Genomic DNA, 22,159 nt, shown 5'->3' on the forward strand with positions numbered 1-22,159 from the left:
AAACTATCCAAAGAATGACCTCCAGAAATTCACAGAGGAGTCTTCATAAGCCCTTAGCTGAATGCCAATCTGCTTATGTGTACTGAGAATTCCACAAGGCCAGCAAAAAGCAACCACCATGGAAAAACGAATTACTATACCACTGCAAGCTGAAAAATTGTGAGATCTAATATAGAGCTAGGAATTGCTCCAGTCTCCATAAGGCAAAGTGAAAAGACCTTGTTCAATACATGAAGCATTCAGTAGAGACCCAAAATGGGATAACCTCAGTAAAGGAACAAAATTTGTCCTAGAGTAAATGATACACTAGACTCAACTTCAAAAGAAGAAAAACAAGTTTTGAAAGGATCAGACTGATCCACAGGCAACTTGACTGCTTGCCAAAACAAAGTCAAATTGTTTAAATGTATATGCAATAAGACTATTCAGCAACATAAAATTTAGAATGTATAGCATCCATTATAAAATTATGACATGCAAAAAAAAGCAAAAATTTTATCCATAACCAAGAGAAAATTGTGAATAGAAGCCAATCCAGAAATAATAGAGATGTTAGAATTAGCAGAAATCTTTAAGGTAAATACTACAAACATGCTTATGAATTTGAAGAAAAATATGAACATAATGAGGTGAGAAATGAAAGATATGAATAACCAAATAAAATTTCTAGAAATAAAAAATAGTAACACATGAAAAGAAAGTGTTACTGAATTGTGCTTAACAGCAGAGACACCACTAAATAAAACATCAGTGAACTTAAAAACATGGGAAAAGAAACTAAAAATAACCAAAAAGAGAACAAAGATAGTTAAATTTATTCCTCAGTATTTCATTCATTTTGATTCAATTTCATTTTTAGCATATTTCTCTTGTGTAGAAATAAAATTTATTTTTGTATATTGATCTTATGCCCTGAAACCTTGCTTGATTTATTAGTAACTTATTAGTTCTGACAGTATTTTAGTAAATTCTTTAGTTTTTTATATATAAAAAATTATGTCATATGCAAATAGAGATCATTTTCCTTCTTCCTTTCTAACCTGGAAAATTCCATTTTCTTGCCTAATTGTAATAACTAGAACCTCCAGCACAATGGTAAATAGAAATGGTAGAAATAACATTTGTTATTTTGTTCCTGATTTTGAGAGTGAAACTTTCAATTTTTCACCATAAGCATGATGTTAACTGTGGGTTTTCACAGATGTCCTTTACCTTCAGTATTATATGAAAAGTGGGTCTTCCAAAAATAAATTCTATCATGTTTTGTTTATTTTGGAATTTCTTTATTTTGGCTTCACTTTTTTCTTAAATAGAGGTGAGGTCTTGCTATGTTGCCCAGGCTGGCCTTGAACTCCTGGACTTGTGCGATCCTCTCACCTCAGCCTTCCAGGTAGCTGAGGCTACAGGCATGCACCACCATACCTGGCCTTATTTTGCCTTCATTTTTTAAGGATTGTTTTTCTGGGCATACCAATCAATTTTTGATTGACTTTTTTTTTTTTTTTTAAATCTCAGAACTTTAAATTTGTCATCTCACTGCCTTCCAGCTTCCATTTTCTCTGATAAGAAGTCAGCTGTTACTCTTATTGGAGCTCCCTTGTACATCATGAGTCATTTTTATTTTGCTGCTTTCAACATTTTTACTACAATGTGTAATTGTGGATCTCTCTGCATGTATCTTACTTGGAGTTCTTTGATCTTCCTGGATGTGTAATGTTTTTCAGCTAGTTTGGGAATTTTTCAGCTATTATTTCCTTGAATATTTTTTCTACTCCATTATTTTCTCCTCTTGTACTGGTACTCCCATTGTGCTTACATTGATGTGTTTAAAGGTTTCTCACATTTCTCGGAGGCTCTGGTCATTTTTCTTCATCCTATTTTTGCTCTGTTCTTTAGATTGCATACCCTCTATTAATCTAATTTAAATTTCAGTAATTCTTTCTTCTAGTTCAAATCTACTGATGAGCCCATCTAACAAATTTTCCATTTTGGTTATTACATCTTTCAACTCCAGAATTTTCATTTGGCTCTTTATTTGAATTTCTATCTACTTATTAATCTCTATTTAGTAAGTCATTGTCTTCATACCTTCACACCTTCAAGCATGATTTTTTTTTAGTTCTTTGAACATATTTATAATGGTTATCTACAATTCTTTGGAAATGTTGTGTTTTCCATCAGAATTCTTGACTCAAATATTAGAGATTAACAATAAAAGCACTAGTTCTCAATTTAGACATGTTAGAGGCAAAGAGGATGGGTTCTAAAGGTCAGCTGTTACTTGTTCAGACTGCAATCTGTTAGCCAGAGGAATGCCTAATATAAGATTTACGTGAATATTTTATTTTTTTCTAAGTTCTATTTTTGTGTCCTCAAGCTCTTTTTGTGGAAAGACACACACACAAAACATTAACTCTAGCGAGAATAACATACTCCTTGCTGAATATTTGAAACAATAAAGCCATTACCCTTCTCCAGCATTTTTTTGGAAAGCCAGAAGATAATGAATGAGTGGACCACACCATTTACACATTGAATCCAAAACTCCTAAAAGAAAACAAAGCAAGAAAGTCAAGATGGTATTTTGATCTAAATCTAAAAATATGTGATACTGTGAAGTATATTTGCTGTGTATAAAACAGCTACAAAGCTAAAATGTTTTCCTGGAGATTGAAAAAATTCTATTTTTAAAATTCTACTTTTACAAGAAATGACTGTGAAACTATAGAATATTATTCTAAAAATAAATTTATTAAATATAAATGTATAGAACTGAAGTATAACATATTTGTTACAAAAATTATGAAGTCTTAAATTATCCAGTGAAACAGAACCAGAAGTAATTTTTTAAAAAGATGAAAATATTTTTAATTTTTGAATTATAGCACTTTAAATGTAATTTCATATCATACTTTATATGGTATTTTCTGATCCTTTACATTTACACCCTGACTCTGGTCAAAATAATTTTTAACAGATAATGCACAAAAATGAAATCTCAATAATATAAAATTTCTGGCCTCAATCAAACAAGGGTACACATTAGTTAGATGATAGAACAACAAAAACAAAAGGCTTTGCTCTTTCAGTTTTAAATATATCAGTTATTTGCATGCTTGGCAGGGAGACTTATAAATAAAGAACTAGAAAAGAATGTGGGAAAAACTTATCTGGCCTGTGACCCAGAATTTCGTGGGGTAAGGCAATTTTTAGGAAAGAATGTAAGCAACCAGTTCAAAAACAAAATTAATGTCAGATTAGACACCCTCATGGCTCATGGAACATTGGGTTCAGATGCTATATAGAAAGTTCTTACCTCAATAGTGGACAATAATTATCCCTGGACTTGGCACTGCTCCTGTCCTGTCTAACAAATCTTACAAGTCAAACTGAAAAGGATCAAACTGTTTCCAATTACCTTGCTTGGGTCCCAGAGAAAAAATTAAGAACATTTACAGGAATAAAAAAATATCCAGCACTTACCTAGGTAAAATTCATGTATCAGGCATCCAGTCCAGAATTACCAGACAAACAAAGGAGCAGGAAAATGCTACCCAAAATAAGGAAGTAAATAAATCAATCAAATCCAACCCAGAACGAACAGAGACATTAGAATTTGAAGACAAGAAGGGAGAAAAAATTATCATAGCTGTATTCTGTGTGCTCAAAGTTAAGTAGAAACATGGGAGGTATAAAAAGTGTTCAGATAGAAATTCTAGGGATCAAAAACTACAATGTGTGAGATAATAAATATACTGAATGGGATTAATGGAAGATTCAACATTGGAGAAGAGAAAATTAATGGCAGATAGTGCAGAAATAAATTTGAAGACAAAGTGACAAAAGAATACCCCAAATGAAATACTGAAAGAAAGAAAAACTGCTAAAACAAACATATAGCTTCAAAAAGGTTTTGTACAATGCCAAGTGACTTATGTGTAACTGGAAGCACAGGAGATGAAAGGCTAGAAAAATAAATTTGAAGAAGTAACGTCTGACAGTTTTTCAAATTTGACATATACTGTAAACCAGGTAGTAAGTATTTTAGGCTTTGAGGGTCTCATAATCTCTGTTGCAACCATTCGGCTTTGCTATTGTGGCATAAAACAGCCATAGATAATTGTAAATAAATAAGCATGGCTATGTTCCATTGAAACTTTCTTTATAAAAACAGGCAGAGGACTGGATTTGGCCTGTAGGTCATAGTTTGCTGATCCTACTCCTATAAACCCACAGATTCAAAAAGCATAAGAAACATGAAGAAACAAGACACATCAGAATGAAATGCTCACATGCAGTAATAAAGAAGAAATTCTTAAAAGCAGTCAGAGGGAAAAAAGACACACTACTTAAAGAGACATAAAGACGATAACAGCAGTTTCACATCAAAACAATGCAAACAAGAAGACAATGGAAAATACTAAATGAAATAAGCTAACAGTCTATAATTTCATACCAAGCAAAAATAAGTCTTCAAAATGAAGGTGAAATGAAGACTTTTTCATACATGCAAGAGCTGAAAGACTTCATCGCCAGCAGATCTGCACTATAGGAAATGTTAAAGGAAGTCTTTCGGGCAGAAAGAAATTGATAACAGATAATAATGTGAATCTGCACAAAGGACAGAAGATCACTGAAAATGATAAACAGATTGGAAAAGATAGGAGTTTCTCTTACCATTTAAATCATTAAGGATAATTATTTAAACAAAATATGAACACTATAGTATGCGGTTTATAAAATATGTAAAAATTAACATGTATGACAACAATAGCTCAAAGGTTAGGAAAAGAACAATGGAATCATATTATATTAAGCATTTTACAGTATATGTGAAGTAGTATATCACTTGTAGGTAAATAATAATAACTTAAAGACATATAAACCCTAAAATGACTTCTAAAATAAGAAAACAAAGAGTTATAGGTAATAAATCAACAAAGAAGATAAATTGGAATTTATGAAAAACAATCCAAAAAGTGTAGAAAAAGTGGGAAAAATTATAGGTAGCACAAACAGAATGGCCATATCAATAAGCTCATCCAATGTAAATGCCTTAAATATCTAATTAAAAGGCACATATTGTCAGATCAGATAACAAAGTAAGACTACAAGCTACCTACAAGAAACACTTCTAAATATAATGACGCAAATAAGTTAAAAGTAAAAGAATGGGAAAAGAAACACCATTCAGACACTGAGAAAAAGCTCAAGTGATTATATTATTATCACAATAAATTTCAAGAGCAAATACTACTACTAGAAATAACAAAAGTCATTTCACAACGATAAAGAGATAAATCAAGAGAATATAACAACCCTAAATATTTATACACCTAATAACAGAGCTTCAAAAATACAAGAAGCAAAACTGGTAGAACTTCAGGGGGAAATAGCTAAACCCACAATTATGGTTGAGACCTCAACACCTGTCAATAACCGACAGAACAAGTGGACAGAAAATCAGTAAGAAACGTGGACATTTTGAACAAAACTATCTTCAAATTTGACCTAATACATTTTTCCACTGAAGATGAAATATTCAGAAGATAGACTATATTTTGAAGCATAAAACAAGTCTCAATACCTTTAAAAGGTTTTTGATGTTTCTCCCAGGTTGTCTACAATTTGTAAAGGCTTCACAAATGATTGAGATCTATAGTTAGGCTTAGTCAAATTTGACAGAATGTATGTCATTGTTCTCACAGCCTGTAAAATTCCTTCAACTCCCCCACAGAATGTCAACGCCTATGGTATCGTGAAGCAGTCATTCCAAGAGAATCCCATGAAGCAGTGTCTCATCCAAAAGTGACCTTGGTCCCTCTTTTGTCCTTCCCAGGACTACCCATTCCACAACATGCCTCCTGACACTGTTTAGTGCCCAATCTGTGAGACCACGCATGGTACCTTGCTTCTTTTTTCACAAGACTTTTTTTTTTGCATTTCCCAACACTGTTATTTATTTTATTTGAACTTCAATTCCCTGGCTATGCTACAGTAGCATGAAGATAGCACAAGGCTGCATTCCTTGTGTTTTAAAAATTATTTTTCCTAAAGCATTGGGATGGGAGGAGACCAAAGGTACCTTTGGATCAAGTTAGATGAAAGACCTGCAATAAACTTTCTATTTACCTTTGTGTTGAAAATCTCCCCTGTCTGAGATATGGTGTAGAGCCGTGGATACTTGAGCAGGCTCCTCTGACTGCAACATTGCTCAAAGATTCCCAGCGTAAAAGCTGGTAATGAAGTGAAAATCTACATGGAAAACAAGAATCTATTAAAAAAAAAGAGCTTTTAGTCTGTACCTGAGTTAGTAATATTGCACCAATGTGAATTTCCTACCTTTGATAAGATGATTATTAAAATATTATGGGGGAAGCTGGGGGAAGAATATATAGAACTCTCAACTATAATATTTTTGCATCTTGTGCTAAGTCTTAAACTCTTTAAAACAAAAATTATTTACAAAGGAACTATTACTGAGTCACAGATTCAAACAGATTTAATTAGTCAAATTATGACATAATTTTTCTGATTGATCAAAAAACTTTTGTTTCCCATGTTGGGGGACAGGGATCACAGGGTAGTTTAAACCTCCCAAGTCCATTTGACCTATCTACTCAGGTCTAGGAGGAAATTTTTTGATATTTTAAATAATCTCTATTCTTTAATTGAGTACCAAACTGATTGGTAGTCACATCTCCAAGTACAATCAGAGCGTAACGACTTCTTAAATGAAATATTAGCGAGGTTAAAAAGACAGACTAAATTTCAAACTACCCAAGTGCTACATTCAGTGTCACATCACTCACTGACACGACAGCAGGTCTGGCTTCAGTCACTCCTCCGCACACTCACACCACACCAGGCGCCAGCCACAGAGCTGCTTTGCAACACGGGACCTATAGTCAGGGTGGCATTCTCCAGGCCAAACTTTAAATAGATTAAAAAATGTAATTTCTAATTTTATAGAAATGCTTGTTCAGAAAAATACTTTCTCTCACTCCCTCATCTCCTATGCCGAAGGATGTATGCTTTTTTTCCCAAGCTAAGTCTGAACCCTCAAAATTGATTCCAGGCAGAAAATTTCAGCAAATTAAATCAAAAACAAAAATAGAAAAATTATACTTTATATACGTGTGTGTGTGTGTGTGTGTGTGTACACACTGATTGGAATGTTCCAGCATTTAAAAATCACATTAAAGATGAATTTTGGGATCCTACTGCTCACAACTCCAAAATCCATAATGATTCACAGACATACTTTTTCCTGTTTCCTTCCTGGCTATCGGCTCCCCTCTGAAACAGTTCAGTGTAGCCACGGCTCGAGTTTAATGGAAAGAAAGAGAAGTTTGTGAATATTTATTTATTTATTTCACTTTGGTGATCTGGGTGGTTCATATCCCTCCTTTGACATTATGTTGCATCACTCCCTGGGGTACAGTCCTATGGCTAAACTGGCGTCTCTGTTCCCCGATTTTTCAGCTGCTCCCCAGGGAATGGCATTGCCTCGGAAGCCAGAATAATCCTTACTAGTCCTTGCTTCTGGCTTCGTGTGGTTTCTCAACAGACTTCTCAGGAGCTCCATTCTCTTCATTTTTGGTGGGAGACACTGCATTGGAGCCAAGTTCCCGTAGGGGCTGCACAAGAACCGAAGACGGCTCTTTAGGGGGCTTCTGGCACACTTCAGCATGACTTAGCTTTTGGGGTTCCTGTGTGGCCACGGCTATAGTGGCATTTGTATTACTATCATGTGGTGACGCAGTGTTTGCCCCTAATGGCTTTGCAGCGGTCAGGGAAGAAACTGGTATAGTTATCTGGTTGAGAACATCCTTCTGAACAGTGGAATCCTCTATTAAACGAAGCCCCTATGATCCTTTTCTTGCTGAGCTGTGCTGCACGCAGGAACTCACACTGAGTTGCTGGGCAGACGTGCAGTCTGTCTGCTCGTCCTCTGCAGCCACTGGGCAACTAACCCTCAACTCTTCATTATCCTTTTCTTTGTAGACGTCTTTTTTTTTTTTTTTTTTATTTCATCTTGTTATGGGGGATACAGAATTGTATCCCCCATACAGAATACAGGATACAGAATTGCAGGTTACATACGTTGCTCCTGTACTGCCTTTCCCCCCAAGTCAGAGCTCCAGGCGTGTCTGTTCCCCAGGTAGTGCACATTGCACCCATCATGTAGGTATAAATCCCTCCCTTCCCCACCCCCCCTTCCCGAGCCAGCACCTTCAAGTGTTACCACTCCCCAAACGGTGCGCAATGCACTCATTGTGTAGGCATACCCCCATCCCCTCCCCCACCCCCCACCTCAGTCTGATATCCAATTGGTGTCGTTCCCAGATTTGTATTTAGGTGATGATCAGGGAAACCAATTTTCTGGTGAGTACATGTGATGCTTGTTTTTCCATTCTTGGGATACTTCACTTAATATAATGGGTTCCAACTCTCTCCAGGAGAACCATAGAGATGTCATATCTTCATCATTCCTTATAGCTGAGTAATATTCCATGGTATACATATACCACAGCTTACTAATCCAATCATGTATTGATGGGCATTTGGGTTGTTTCCACATCTTTGCTATTGTGAATTGTGCTGCTATAAACATTCGGGTACATGTGTCTTTGTTACAGAATGACCTTTTTTCCTTTGGGTATATGCCCAGTAATGGGATTGCTGGGTCAAATGGCAGGTCTACTTGAATCTGTTTAAGATACCTCCATAATGCTTTCCACAGGGGTTGCACTAGTTTGCAGTCCCACCAGCAGTGTATTAGTGTTCCTGTCTCTCCACACCCACGCCAACATGTGTTGTTTTGGGTTTTTTTGATAAAGGCTATTCTCATTGGAGTTAAGTGATATCTCATTGTGGTTTTGATTTGCATTTCTCTGATGATTAGGGATGTTGAGCATTTTTTCATATGTTTGTTAGCCATTCTTATATCTTCTTTCGAGAAGTTTCTATTCATGTCATTTGCCCACTTTTTGATAGGGTTGCTTGATTTTTTCTTGCTGATTTTCCTGAGTTCTAAATAGATTCTTGTTATCAGTCCTTTATCTGATGTGTAGTATGCAAAAATTTTCTCCCATTCTGTAGGTGGTCTGTTTATTCTCGTGACTGTTTCTTTGGCTGTGCAGAAGCTTTTTAATTTAATCATGTCCCATTCATTTATTTTTGTTGCTGCTGTGATTGCCTTGGGGGTCTTCTTCATAAATTCTTTGCCTAGGCCAATGTCTGTAAGAGTCTTTCCTATATTTTCTTCTAGAATTCTGATTGTATCACACCTAAGGTTTAAGTCTGTTATCCACCGTGATTTGATTTTTGTGAGAGGTGAAAGCTGTGGGTCTTGTTTCAGTCTTCTACAAGTGGCTAACCAATTCTCCCAGCACCATTTATTGAATAGGGATTCTTGTCCCCAGAGTATATTCTTTCCCGCTTTGTCAAAAATTAGGTGACTATATGAGGATGGTTCTATATTTGGATTTTCTGTTGTGTTCCACTGGTCTGTGTCCCTGAACTTGTGCCAATACCAGGCTGTTTTAAGAACCACGGCCTTGTAGTATAGTTTGAGGTGTAGACGTCTTTAACAAGATCAGACACCCTATTCTCCCAAACAAGTTCACCTGGCATTCTTGATGGCCTTCCAGGGAAAGGAGGAAAATTTGAGGCTAGTAAGTCAAATTTAGGTATTGGAGGCTTTGCTTCTGCTGTTGAAGGATGGGGTCTTGGGATCCTGTCGTCTTCTTATTGTCTTTGACCTCTGAAAAGAGCTCTCCTGCCCCTGCCATAACCCCCATTCTGTTCCATCTGCAAAGTGGGAGTCTCCTTTGTCAGGTAAGCTTGCTCCTGGAGATCGGCTCCTGTAGGGTTACGCTGTTCAGTTGGAACGTTCCTTGAATCCGATCTGTTCAACTGTCCATCCCCCAACAACACAGAGTCCTGTTGAATGTTCTGAACTACTGGATGACTTAAAATGAGGCTTCACACGATTTTTTTGGAATGGTCAACCCATATTCATGGCAGCAGTATTTGTTTTATAAGATCCCGGTGAATTAAAGCCATTCATAAAACTACCATTGGGAAAGGGTAAGTATACAAGTGATTGACTTAGAAATACTCCTGAGACACAAACAGTGAAGAATGTTACTAAAATCTGCATGTTGTCAGATAGAGATAAAAAATGCTTACCACATTGTACAAGCTGACGCACCAATGTTCAAATATAATCTGCCCAGAAAATCCATTAATAAAGGCGAACCAAAGCTGAAAAACAAGGAAGCCAAATGAAACATTCTATCAATGTTTTATTATATATCCATACATTAAAAAGAAGTGGTACAGGAAAGGGACCCCTTCAGTTGGCTGAGCTGCTAGAGAATAATCACTGGGGAGGCCATAAAATTGTTCCTTCATAAATTATGAGTTGCAAATACTACATATCACTGATATTAAAAAATATCGATGTACTTTGGTAACTAATGGCATACATCTTTATACTAACATAAGAATTTCTTGCAAATGTTATTTGCAAAAAAAATCTCCCAAATCAAGTAACAAATGTCTGCCTTTGTAACAAGTAACAAACTATGTCTTCCATGGGCACAATTTTCTCAAATATCCTATTCATAGTAATGGCCAGCATATGTAGGGCACATATATACCAGGCACTATGATGTTACTTTAAATACATTATCATATTTAACCCTCATAAATAATATTATAAACTAGATATTATTACAATCTCATTTTAAGAATTGTGAAAAACCAAAGTTCACGGAGATTAAATCAGTCACTCAGGTCACACAGATAACAAACAGCAGAGATGGGATTGGAGCCCAGATCCATATGACTCATGGCCTGCACCCTAAACTCACATGTTAGGGGTGATTTACTAAAGTGCATCATTAGTCATAAGACTCTTCATATAGTTAACACTGTAAATTAGAAAAAGATCCTCTTTGGTCACATTTCAAAGTTTGGGATTATGAAGACAGGAACCTCAATTCCCTCTTTTTAACTATAAGAGATAGTCCTTATTTATTTATTTCAAAATATTAAAGGGGTACAAATGTTTTAGGTTACATGGATCACTTTTGTAATGCTTGAGTCTCAGCTAAAGGTGGGCCCATCACCAAAATAGTGATCATAATACCCATTAGGTAGGCTTTTGCCCATCCCTTTCTCCCCCTTCCTCCCCGGTTGATTTACACTGAATTTTACTTTCATATGTACATGTGTGCTCATCGGTTAGTTCAAATTTAATAGTGAGTACATGCAGTGTTTGTTTTCCATTCTTGAGACATCACACTTAGGAGAATGAACTTCGGTTTCACCCAGATTGTTGCAAATAGTATTAATTCATCATTTTTTATGTCTGAGTAGTACTACATGATATATATACACTACATTTTCTTAAGCCACTCATGAATTGATGGGCACTTGGGTGGATTCCACATCTTTGCAATTATGAATTATGCTGCAATAAACATTCAAATATAGGTGTCTTTTTGATGAAAAGTCTCCTTTTCTTTTGGGTAAATACCCAATAGAAGGATTACTGCATCGAATGGTAGGTATACTTTTAGTTCTCTGAGGAATCTCCATATTGTTTTCCATAGAGATTGTACTAATTTGCAGTCCCATCAACAGTGTATGAGCATTCCTTTCTCTCTGCATCCATACCAGCATCTATGGTTTTTGGACTTTTTGATAAATGCCATTCTATTAATAACTGGGGTCACGTGATATCTCACTGTGGTCTTTCCTCCTAGTTTCATAGTTCTCCTCATAGAGATCTTTCACCTCCTTGGTTAAATATATTCCTATGTATTTTATTTTCTTTGTAGCTATTGTGAATGGCATTGAGTCTTTTATTTTATTGACTCTCAGCTTGACTGTCATTACTATACAGAATTGCTACTGATTTATGTGTTAATACACTGATTTTGTATCCTGAGACTTTACTGAATTTATTTATCAATTCCAGGAGACTCTTTGTGGAATCTGTGGGGTTTTCTAGATAAAAGACCATATCATTATTGAAGAGCAATACTTCTATCTCTTCTTTCCCAGTTTGGATACTCTTTATATTCTTCTCTTGTCTGATTGCTCTGACTAGGACTTCTAGCACTATGTTGAATAGAAGTGGTGACAGGGGATGTCCTTATCTTGTTCCAGTTCTTAAGGGAAATGCTTTCAACTTTTCCCCATTCAGTATGATGTTGGCTGTGGGTCTGTCATCTATGGGTTTTATAATTCTGAGATATGTTCCCTCTATGCCTAGTTTGTTGAGGGTTTTTATGGAAAACATATTTGGGGAAATAATTGAGAAAAATTTCCTTTCTCTTGCTAGAGATTTAGACATTCAGATACAAGAGGCTCACAGAACACCAGGGAGATACACTATAAGGCAAACTTCACAAGACATATAATTATCAGACTATCTAAAGTCAACATAAAGGAAAAATATCCTAAAATTAGCAAGAGAAAAATGTCAAATTATCTATACAGGAAATTAGACTAACAGCAGATTTCTCAGCAGAAACCTTATACACCAGGAGATATTAGAGTCTTTTTTTCAATCTTGTTAAAGGAAAGAACTGTCATCTGTGAATTTTGTATCTTGCTAAACTAAACTTTATAAATTAAGGAGAAGTAAAGTCATTTCCAGAGAAGCAATTGCTAAGGGAATACTTCATCACTAGCTTGGCCCCACAGTAAATGCTCAAGAGAGTTCTAAACATGAAAACAAAAGGTCAACACTTGCCATTATAAAAACACATAAAAGCATAAAACTCATAGGTCCTATAAAACTGAATACTATTCCATTGTGTACATATATCACATTTTGTTTATCCATTCAAACACTGATGGACGTTTGGGTTGCTTTTGCCTATTGGCTATTGTGAGTAATGGTGCTATGAACCTGGGTGCGTAAATATTTCTTTGAAATCTTTCTGTCCATTTTTTTTAATATATGACTGGATGTGAGATTGCTGGATTATATGGTAATTCTATTTTAAAATTTTTAAGGAACTGTTACACTCTTTTCCATAGTGATTACAATATTTTACATTCCCACCAACAGTGTGCTAGGATTCCAATTTCTCCACATCCTCACCAACACTTGTTAAACTTGTTATTTTCTATTTGTTTTTTTATGTTTTGGGTAGTAGCCATCCTAATGGGTGTGAGATAGCATCTCACTGTGGTTTTGATTTGCATTTCTCTAATGATTAGTAATGTTGAATATAACTTTATATGCTTGTTGGCTATTTGTATATTATCTTTGGAGAAACATCTATTCAGGTCCTTTGCCCATTTTTAAATTAGATTTGTTGTTGTAGAGTTATAGGGATCCCCAGTGTTAGAGGTAAGGCCTGATAGAAGTTGTTTGGGTCACAGAGGTTGATTCCTCATAAATGGCTTGGTACCATCCTTGCTGTAACGAGCGAGTTCTTGCTCTATTAGTTTCCATGGGAGCTGGTTGTTCAAAAGAGTCCCCCTCTTCTCTCTCTCTCTCTCTCTCTCTCTCTCGCTTCCTTTCTTGCCATGTGATCTCTGCATGTGCTGGCTCTGCTTTGCCTTCCACCACAAGTAGACACAGCCTGAAGCCCTCACCAGTCCAGATGCTGGTCTACGCTTCTTGTACAGCCAGCAGAACCATGAGCCTGATGAACCTCTTCTTTTTATAAATTGCCCTGCCTCAGGTATTCCCTTATTGCAGCACAAGTGGACTAAGACAACTTAACATATATTGTTTACTTGATCACTTTTGTGAACAAAAACTTAAAGGAGGATTACATTAACAGCTCTAAGCGACATAAATATTAAAAAAAAAATTAAAATATCAAGCCTGATGTCAAGGAAAAGACCTAACTCCTCAATGGAAGAAATGGTATCTCCTTTCTTACCTCAACAACACACAGTACGACATTCTTGTAGAAACAATATAGTACGCATTTGGTCACTCGAAAATAATTCCAAGTTCCATGAACCAACAGAAGCTTCTCAAGGTAGCTAAACTGAAAAACAGAAAAAACAGTCAATGCAAGTTCAAATGAACCTACTATTTAGTGATAAAATCCAAAAAAGGTCATTTTCCCAGTATTTGACAACCCAGCAGTTCCCTCTGTAGAGAATAAAACACAGAAGGTGAGAAGAATAAAACCAACTCCATTGACAACCTGACATGGCAGTTCACTATAAATGAAATTAATTTCTCTTATTGTTAAAAAAGAAACCCATTAAATATCACTTTTTTGCCCAGCAAGTGCTTGTCACATGCATGGCTTTTAATTGAATCTGATACACATTTAAGATCTTAATGAGAAGGGGTCAAAATTATTTAATGAAAAGAACATCAAGCTAGGCCAAGGTAGAGGGTGCCTATAGTCCCAGCAACTGTGGAGGCTGAAGCAAGAGGATCACTTGAGCCCAGGAGTTCAAGGTTACAGTGAACTATGATTGTGCCACTGCACTCCAGCCTGCATAACAGAGTGAGACCGTCTCAAAAAATAAAAAAGTAAAAAGAACATATTGAGATCAGGTGAAGTAACAAAGCCTTATAGGAATCAGTGCCCCATTTATTATAATAAATAAAATAAAAATAAACAAAAATTTAAAAGGGAGGTAATGGGCAACCTCTGTAACACTACTCAGCCTCCTCACCTTCATGCACATTTCCTTTTCCATAGCACCTATCCCTTTCTAGCACAAGATATGCTTGACTTGCTTAGTGTACTGTCGTGTATTTTTACCCCCTAGAATGTAAGCTCAACAAGGGCAGGACTCATTGTTTACTTTATGTGCTGATGAATCTGAACACCTACAAACATGCCCAGGATGTGAGGGGCACTTAATAAGCTTTTTTTGAACAAATAAATATTCAGGTGAGTTATTCCATAAAATGAGGTAATTCATAGTAATTTCGTGACTCCTAGATTTAAATACTGACTTCAAAAGAGCAACAGTCGGTACATACGGGAAAACTAAACCTTTTAAAGATGTCTATTTAAGTGCTGGGAAAATAAAGGGGGCAGGACAGGGAGGGAAACATTGAATTATAAAATGCATAGCTAAACCAAAAATAAGTGAATTTAAAAAGAAAGGTTTTTTTTTTAAACATAGAGCCTAATATTAAACTTGAGTCATTACAGACAACATTCTTATTATCTCAATTTTTGGCATTGCAATGATTTATTTTCAGGGAAAAATATTCTACATCAAAGTTCTATTTCTTAGGATTATTTAAAAATATTAAAAACTCTGGGGAGGGTGCAGCGAATAATGTACTTTCTTCAGAAAATAAAAAGATCTCAGTTCTGAGCAGAACATCCTGCCAACATACTCTGGGAAAGAGGAAAGAGGTACGTTACCAAGAGGCACGGAGTAAAGGATGGTGGTTTGACCTACTGCTGCAGCTCGGGTAAGGGTGGCGGCAGATGGGCAGAAGTGGGAAAATGTCCACCGCAGCACTGGGTGAAAAGAAGTCATTTTGGGAAAGGTATAAAGTGGCACACACCATGGCTGAATAACCTGGCCCTATCTCCAGTCAAGGCTGCTCTCAATTAAAGAAAGATGGGGCCGGGCGCGGTGGCTCACGCCTGTAATCCTAGCACTCTGGGAGGCCGAGGCGGGTGGATTGCTCAAGGTCAGGAGTTCGAGACCAGCCTGAGCGAGACCCCGTCTCTACTAAAAATAGAAAGACATTATATGGACACCTAAAAATCTATATAGAAAAAATTAGCCGGGCATAGTGGCGCATGCCTGTAGTCCCAGCTACTCGGGAGGCTGAGGCAGTAGGATCGCTTAAGCCAAGGAGTCTGAGGTTGCTGTGAGCTAAGCTGACGCCACGGCACTCACTCTAGCCTGGGCAACAAAGTGAGACTCTGTCTCAACAAAAAAAAAAAAAAAAAAGAAAGATGGGAAACAAAAATCGATGCAGCTTAAAGTGCTTTCATTAACCTGAAATGACTTTTTAATAGGGGCCAAAGCGTGAATCAAATTAATCTCCTGCATCGGGGACTGGCTACTGTGCCGTTTAGGGGTGGGTGGGAGGAAGGAAGACAAGAAAGCCTGAAATCACACCATCTGCATGATCACCAATGCCGCTGTGAAGAGAGCCCAGAGCAAAGGCAGAAGAGGCTTCACGCTGGCGGGCGCTGGAGAGTGGGAGGTTCCCCTGGGAGGACCAGAGCTGGTCTGAAATGTAAGCTCCGTGGCGGCGGGCTCACAAAACCCTGCCTTCCTCTTTCAGGTTTCTCTTACAGTGGCCTTTTGGGGGTTCTTTTGACCTCTCTAAACTTGGCCATCTCAGGAGCAGATTAGAAACCTGCAGCTCTAAAACTAAATAATCTGAATGGAATGTATATCTTAATTGGTACATTGAAGCATCTAAACACAATCAAGAATCAAAACTTGCCTCAATCCAAAATACTGTTTCTGAATTAAGTGAGACAAACAGTTAAGAGAAGAGAGAAAGGCTTTAGAATCCCCAAATCTTTCTGTCTCTCAGGTGCCGTCCACTGTCTCCCCCTCTACTCTTCACTTCCCAAACTTCCTTTCTTCTCTGTTAAGTCATTCCCCACTAGCACCCTCCTTCCAATTCCCAACCTCAGCTTACAAAATGTGCCCCTTTGAAATCAGGCCCTCTAATGATCCTGAGACTCCCCAGGTCTCTCATGTCCCTTGCACTAAAGCTGAACTCCCTGCTACAGCCAGCAAATGTCCTAGAGTTACTCAGGCCCCATCACTTTGCTAGTGAATCTCACATTACGACTCTGGCTTACCAGCCGGGCTCTGCACTTTTTACCAGCTTGCTCACATGCTGTGGAAAAGGCCAGGCCACACGCTGGGCAGCAAAAGCAGATTGGACCAATCCCCAACAGGGTTTAGCAAGACCTGTATGCACCTCCCTAGAATCTGGCCTACAGTATTGGAAAAAGACTTGACAATTTACAAGGAATTTACATAGGGCCCTCTTTGAAGCATTTCTTAAGTCCATAGACCGAAATAAAATTCAAACTTATATTCAAGAACCAAATGAACTAGTTCATAACTATTATAGTTGACTCCAATCCATTTCTAAATGGGGAAAGGTAACTAACTGTTGAATTTGTCACCAAAAACCTCAATCTGTTCATTATGCAAGTAAATCTTTAGTCCACCCCAATACAGATTTTACCCATGTTCCCAATGTAACTGTTCAAATTGTACATCTGGTCCCTTTTACAAACTTTTAGACCCATGTATTCAGATTCCCTGCTTCACCCTAACGTCCCTTGCACTAAAGCTGAACTCCATGCTATCACCAGGAAATGTCCTAGAGTTACTGAGGCCCCATCAGTAACTTAGTGCCTAAGGTCTATAGAAAAGACTTCAAAATTATAAATAAAAACTGTAAAAAACATAACTTGACAAATTGCAACAACATTTATGATCCTGGCCCTCTAATTGTTGATGGTCTCCAACAATGTAATAATTCAATAATAGAAACTTGTACAGATACTACTTACACCTCCCTATAAATAACTATTAACACACTAGGTACCCTCCATGGGATTACCTGTTGTGCCCCACCAGGATGTATACTTTCATTGGTGGAGGATTTGACAGTCAACCACATGCGAGGGCAACATCGTGCCTTAATAAATGGAAAATAAAAAGCCAATGTGGTTTAGGATATTTCTGGATTATATTTAAATCTAACAAAATTGATTTTGTTAAATCGATTTAATGAAATTCATTTTATTACACTGATTTAACAAAATCTGGGCATTGGCTGACATCTCTTAACCTACACCATCAGGTTTAAAAGAGATGCCTCCCCAAGAGTCATAAATCCTGCCAGATGGGCCTCAGTTGTCAGATCCTCTTTCCCTTGGATCAGAGTCAGTCACTTAGAAACAATGGTCAAATATTTATCTTTAACAATTGGATCTATAGTTGACTCTAAGCTAAAGCCACTGCAGCTCAACAAACTTCCCTAGATTCCCTTGCTGAAGAAGTATTGGATTATAGGATTGCTCTAAATTACTTACTAGCTCAACAAGGTAGCATTTGTACAATTGCCAATACTACTTGCTACACATGGGTAAACTCCTCTGGGGAAGTAGTAACACAATTATACCAGATTAAAAAACAAGCTACCCACTACAAGTCTTATCAGATATGTCTGGACTTTTTGTTTTGTTTAGTTGGCTACCTTCAAAATTAGGTTCATAGTTTAGAACTGTTATTCAAACTGGATTTATAATATTTTGTATTATCATTTTTAAACTTTGCTCATATTGCCTGTCTAATCTTTGTAAAGCCAACTCTTCTAATGGGATGTTAGCTTAACACCTTGAGGCAATCGCTGATGCCTATGGAACTGGTAAGATGGAATTGATGTTGGGTCCTACACGGACCTGTCCTGAGAAGATTTTTCCTTCTGGCCTCTTTGTTACTGAAATGTGGCCCTGGTCCCTGACATCGACCACCGTACCTTCCCCCTGACACAGGACAGACACAACTGGTCAGTTCCATACCAGCACTGAGGGACAAGTAAGCCTAACTACAAAATGGTTATCAGTGATGCTTTCAGAGAAAGGGGGAAAAACCAGTCAGGGCAGATAACATTGCTCCAAGAATACAGTTCTCTGTGGGCCTGGCTGCTGACACTGCCTGCTGTAACCTGAAACCAGCTCATCTCACGGCTGCTGAAACTGCCTGCTGTGACTCTAAGGAGTTTTACCCACTGCTGTCACTCACCAGTCAAAACTTGCCAGCTCCCCCAAACCTTCCTAGTGCCAATGAACTTTCTGAAGGAGAAATGTGTAACATTTCCCTCTCTCTCTTTTGTAATAAAACCGCTAACCTTCTCATTTTTCTTCAGACATACCAAAGACCACCCAGTCCGTGTTTATGTCCCAAACTGCAATTCTTGCTTCCCAAGTAAAATGTTTTAATGTCAGAGATTCGTCTCCGTACTTTATTTGGCTTCAATGACTGTAGCAAATGTACCACTCTGGTGGGGGATATTGATAATGGGGGAAGCTATGCCTATGTGGGTGGGGTAGGGGGAATACAAGAAATCTCTGTAACTTCTGCTCAACTTTGCTGTGAACCTAAAACTTCTTTAAATAATAAAGTCTATTTAAAAAAAAAAAAAAAAAGCCTGCAAAGAGGCAGAGTCTCCTTTTAAAAAGAGTGGGTTGGGGGAAGAAAGAAGATTTAGAGATTATATTAGCAGGGTTATAGATTCTTGGTGGCATCAGTTTGGACAACTCTATAGCTAGTCAGAGGAAACCTCTACTGCTCCAAAGTGTGCCAGTATAAAACTTAGGAGAACCCCAAATGTGGCAGTAGTTTCGCAGAGAGGGGTAGACTTCAGGGTGGACTGAAGGTCTTTAGCACCTTCCTGCACCCAGCTGGTGTCCCGCGCCGCTGACCTGCGCGATGGCGTAGTCCGAGTTGTTGATGGCCTGCATGCCCTCGTTCCCGCTGATTCCCACACCCACGTGGGCCGTCTGGATCATCCCCACGTCATTGGCGCCGTCCCCGATGGCGAGCGTGGTGGCATGTGCTTCCGTCTTAACCAAGTCCACTATTTCAGCCTTCTGGAGGGGAGACAGCCTAAAACGGAAGGCAGAAACAGCCACCTTTTAGTGTTTTGTTTTGGTTCATTTTACTTTTTACACTGTTCTAAAAGTCTTTACACAGCAGTCAACAACCATCTGTGCACAGGCACATTTAAACCGCATTCACCGGCAGATTTCCCAATTCTTTAATTAAGCTGTTTAAAAAGTTCCCACCCACCCACAGCAAAACCAAAATAAAACAACCACCCCCCCAACAAAAAATCCAGAAAAAAAAAAAAACCACATAGTGGCCTCTTCAACATCTCAAAAGAAATAAGCACGATCAGCTGCCCAGCTGACGTGCAGCGAGGCCTCAGTTTGCCATTTCTCTACCCACAGCTCCCCATTGTCCATGTTAATTCACATTGTCTGCCTGCATGAGAGGAGGAAGTGAAGGCCCGCTGCTTCTGAAACTATGTAAAAGTCTCAGCGTGGGACGTAGAGTAGCCTTCAACAATCTAACTACACTCAAGGGAGCTGGAATAACACAAGGAGATGTTATTAGCAAAAAATGAAGATATCAGGAGAGTCCAGATTATGCTCTGGTAACAACAAACTAACAAAAGCTAAGTAACTTAACACAATGGTCCCCAACCTTTTTGGCACCCGGGACCAATTTCATGGAAGGCAATTTTTCCACGGACTGGGGGTAAAGGGGGGGTGTCGTGAGTGGGAGGAGGTGGTGCAGAGCTTAAGTGGTGACGCGGACAGGAAATAGAGCTATTTTTTTAATCATTGATTTAACTTCATCTCTCAAAATTTAGTATGTTGTTTCATTAGCATTCATTCAAGATATTTATGCATAATTGTTATGTTTTACCAGCAGTAAGTCAGTATTAACCTGAAGTATTAACTTGACATTGTATTCCCTAAAGCTAACAATAGAAATAGAGACCAATTTACCATTGAAAAATTATAAATTGTTTTTTAGTAAATCTTAAACCTGACACTTGGAATTAAATAAGCACCTATTTGTTTCAGTTGGAGCATATATTGTCCCAAAAAGGAACTTTGCTTCTGCAAAAACCTGTCTATATTTTCTTTACATAAAACAGTACTAAGTATAGCAGGGGAAAAAAGAACAGTGAATATATTCTTACCGACAACATAATACAACTCTACACGAGAGGGCCAAAGCCAGTAACTTCTTCTTAATTTCAGGGTGGAAGGCATGCTTCAGTGTTTCACCATCAATGATTAGGGCTAGGTCATTTTCTTTACCTAACAAGTTTCCAAGATCTTTACAGTTCTGATCAATAATTTGTTGTGCTGCCTAAAAGAGAAGGAAGATAACACTTTATATTCTCATTTTAAATATAAATGAAAAGATGTCTGAGTCAAGGTGGTAGACTGAGCTATGTGTTTACCTTTCTTCCCTTCAAAACTTTCACTGAAATGAGACTAAAAAGTAAATAGCTAATGGATAACATGAAAAGATGCTTGACATTATTAGCCACCAGGGAAATGCAAATCAAAACCACAGTGAGATACCACATTATACCCACTAGCATGGCTAGATTCAAAAAGTCAAATAACAGCAAGTATTGGCAAGGGCGTGGGGAAATCGGAACCCTCATCCACTGCTGGTGGGAATGTAAAATGTGCAGCTGCTGTGGAAGACAGTTCTTCGAATGAATAAACACAGAGTTATACAACACAGCAATGCCCAAGAAAACTGAAAACCTATGTCTACAAAGAAACTATTACACTAATGTTCATAGCAGCATTAAGTGCCAAAAAGTGGAAACAACCTGATGAATGGATAAACAAATTTGGTATATCCACACAACAGAATTTTTTTTTTTTGAGACGTGGTCTCACTCTGTTGCCCAGGGTACAGTGCAGTGACTTCATCGTAGCTCACTGCCACTTCAAATTCCTGGGCTCAAACGATGCTACTGCCTCAGACTCCTGAGTAGCTGGGAATACAGGCACATGCCACACCTGGCTAATTTTTCTACTTATTGTAGAGATGAGGTCTCGTTATGTTCCTCAGTCTGGTCTCGAAATTCCCCCCCCTCAAGTGATCCTCCCACCTCGGCCTCCCAAAGTGCTAGGACTACAGGTGTGAGCCACCACGCACAGAATATTCTTTAGCCATAAAAAGAAATGATGTACTAATGCAGCTAGAACACGGACAAACCTTGAAAACATTATGGATATGTGAAAGAAGCAGTTACAAAAGACAACATAGCATATGATTTGATTCACATGAAAATCCAGATAGGCAAACCCATAGAGACAGAAAGTAGACTGGAGGCTGGAGGGGTAGATTAGGGGTGGAGGGAAGGGAGGAGAGGGAAGTCATAGCTAAAGAGTACGGAGTTTCTTTCAGAGGTGATGAAAATATTCTAAAGTTGACTGTGGTGATGGCTGCACACGTCTATGACTATATTAAAATCCAGTGAATTGTACACTTTAAACAGATGCATTGTATGCTATGTGAATTATCTCTCTATAACACTGTTTTAAAAAGCATATAAATAAGACTGAATTCACATTAGCTGGAAAATACAGAAGGGTGCTAA

At 37.8% G+C, this 22,159-nt stretch overlaps 1 protein-coding gene and 1 pseudogene across 1 annotated transcript in view; both read right to left on the reverse strand.

Annotated features, from left to right (window-relative positions):
• LOC138382480 (phospholipid-transporting ATPase IB-like) overlaps positions 1-22,159 on the reverse strand; it is a 105,652-nt gene that overhangs the window by 20,131 nt on the left and 63,362 nt on the right. The window contains exons 24-29 of the mRNA XM_069466960.1: positions 20,732-20,904; positions 19,443-19,626; positions 13,923-14,033; positions 10,198-10,272; positions 6,133-6,255; positions 2,469-2,547 (exon numbers count right to left, since the gene is read on the reverse strand). Of these exons, the coding sequence (XP_069323061.1) occupies positions 2,469-2,547; positions 6,133-6,255; positions 10,198-10,272; positions 13,923-14,033; positions 19,443-19,626; positions 20,732-20,904 (745 nt within the window). The remainder of the gene's footprint in view (positions 1-2,468; positions 2,548-6,132; positions 6,256-10,197; positions 10,273-13,922; positions 14,034-19,442; positions 19,627-20,731; positions 20,905-22,159) is intronic.
• On the reverse strand, positions 7,376-10,168 carry LOC138382872 (la-related protein 4 pseudogene; annotated as a pseudogene).

Source organism: Eulemur rufifrons, chromosome 4 (assembly GCF_041146395.1).
Source record: "Eulemur rufifrons isolate Redbay chromosome 4, OSU_ERuf_1, whole genome shotgun sequence".
NCBI classification, from domain to species: domain Eukaryota; kingdom Metazoa; phylum Chordata; class Mammalia; order Primates; family Lemuridae; genus Eulemur; species Eulemur rufifrons.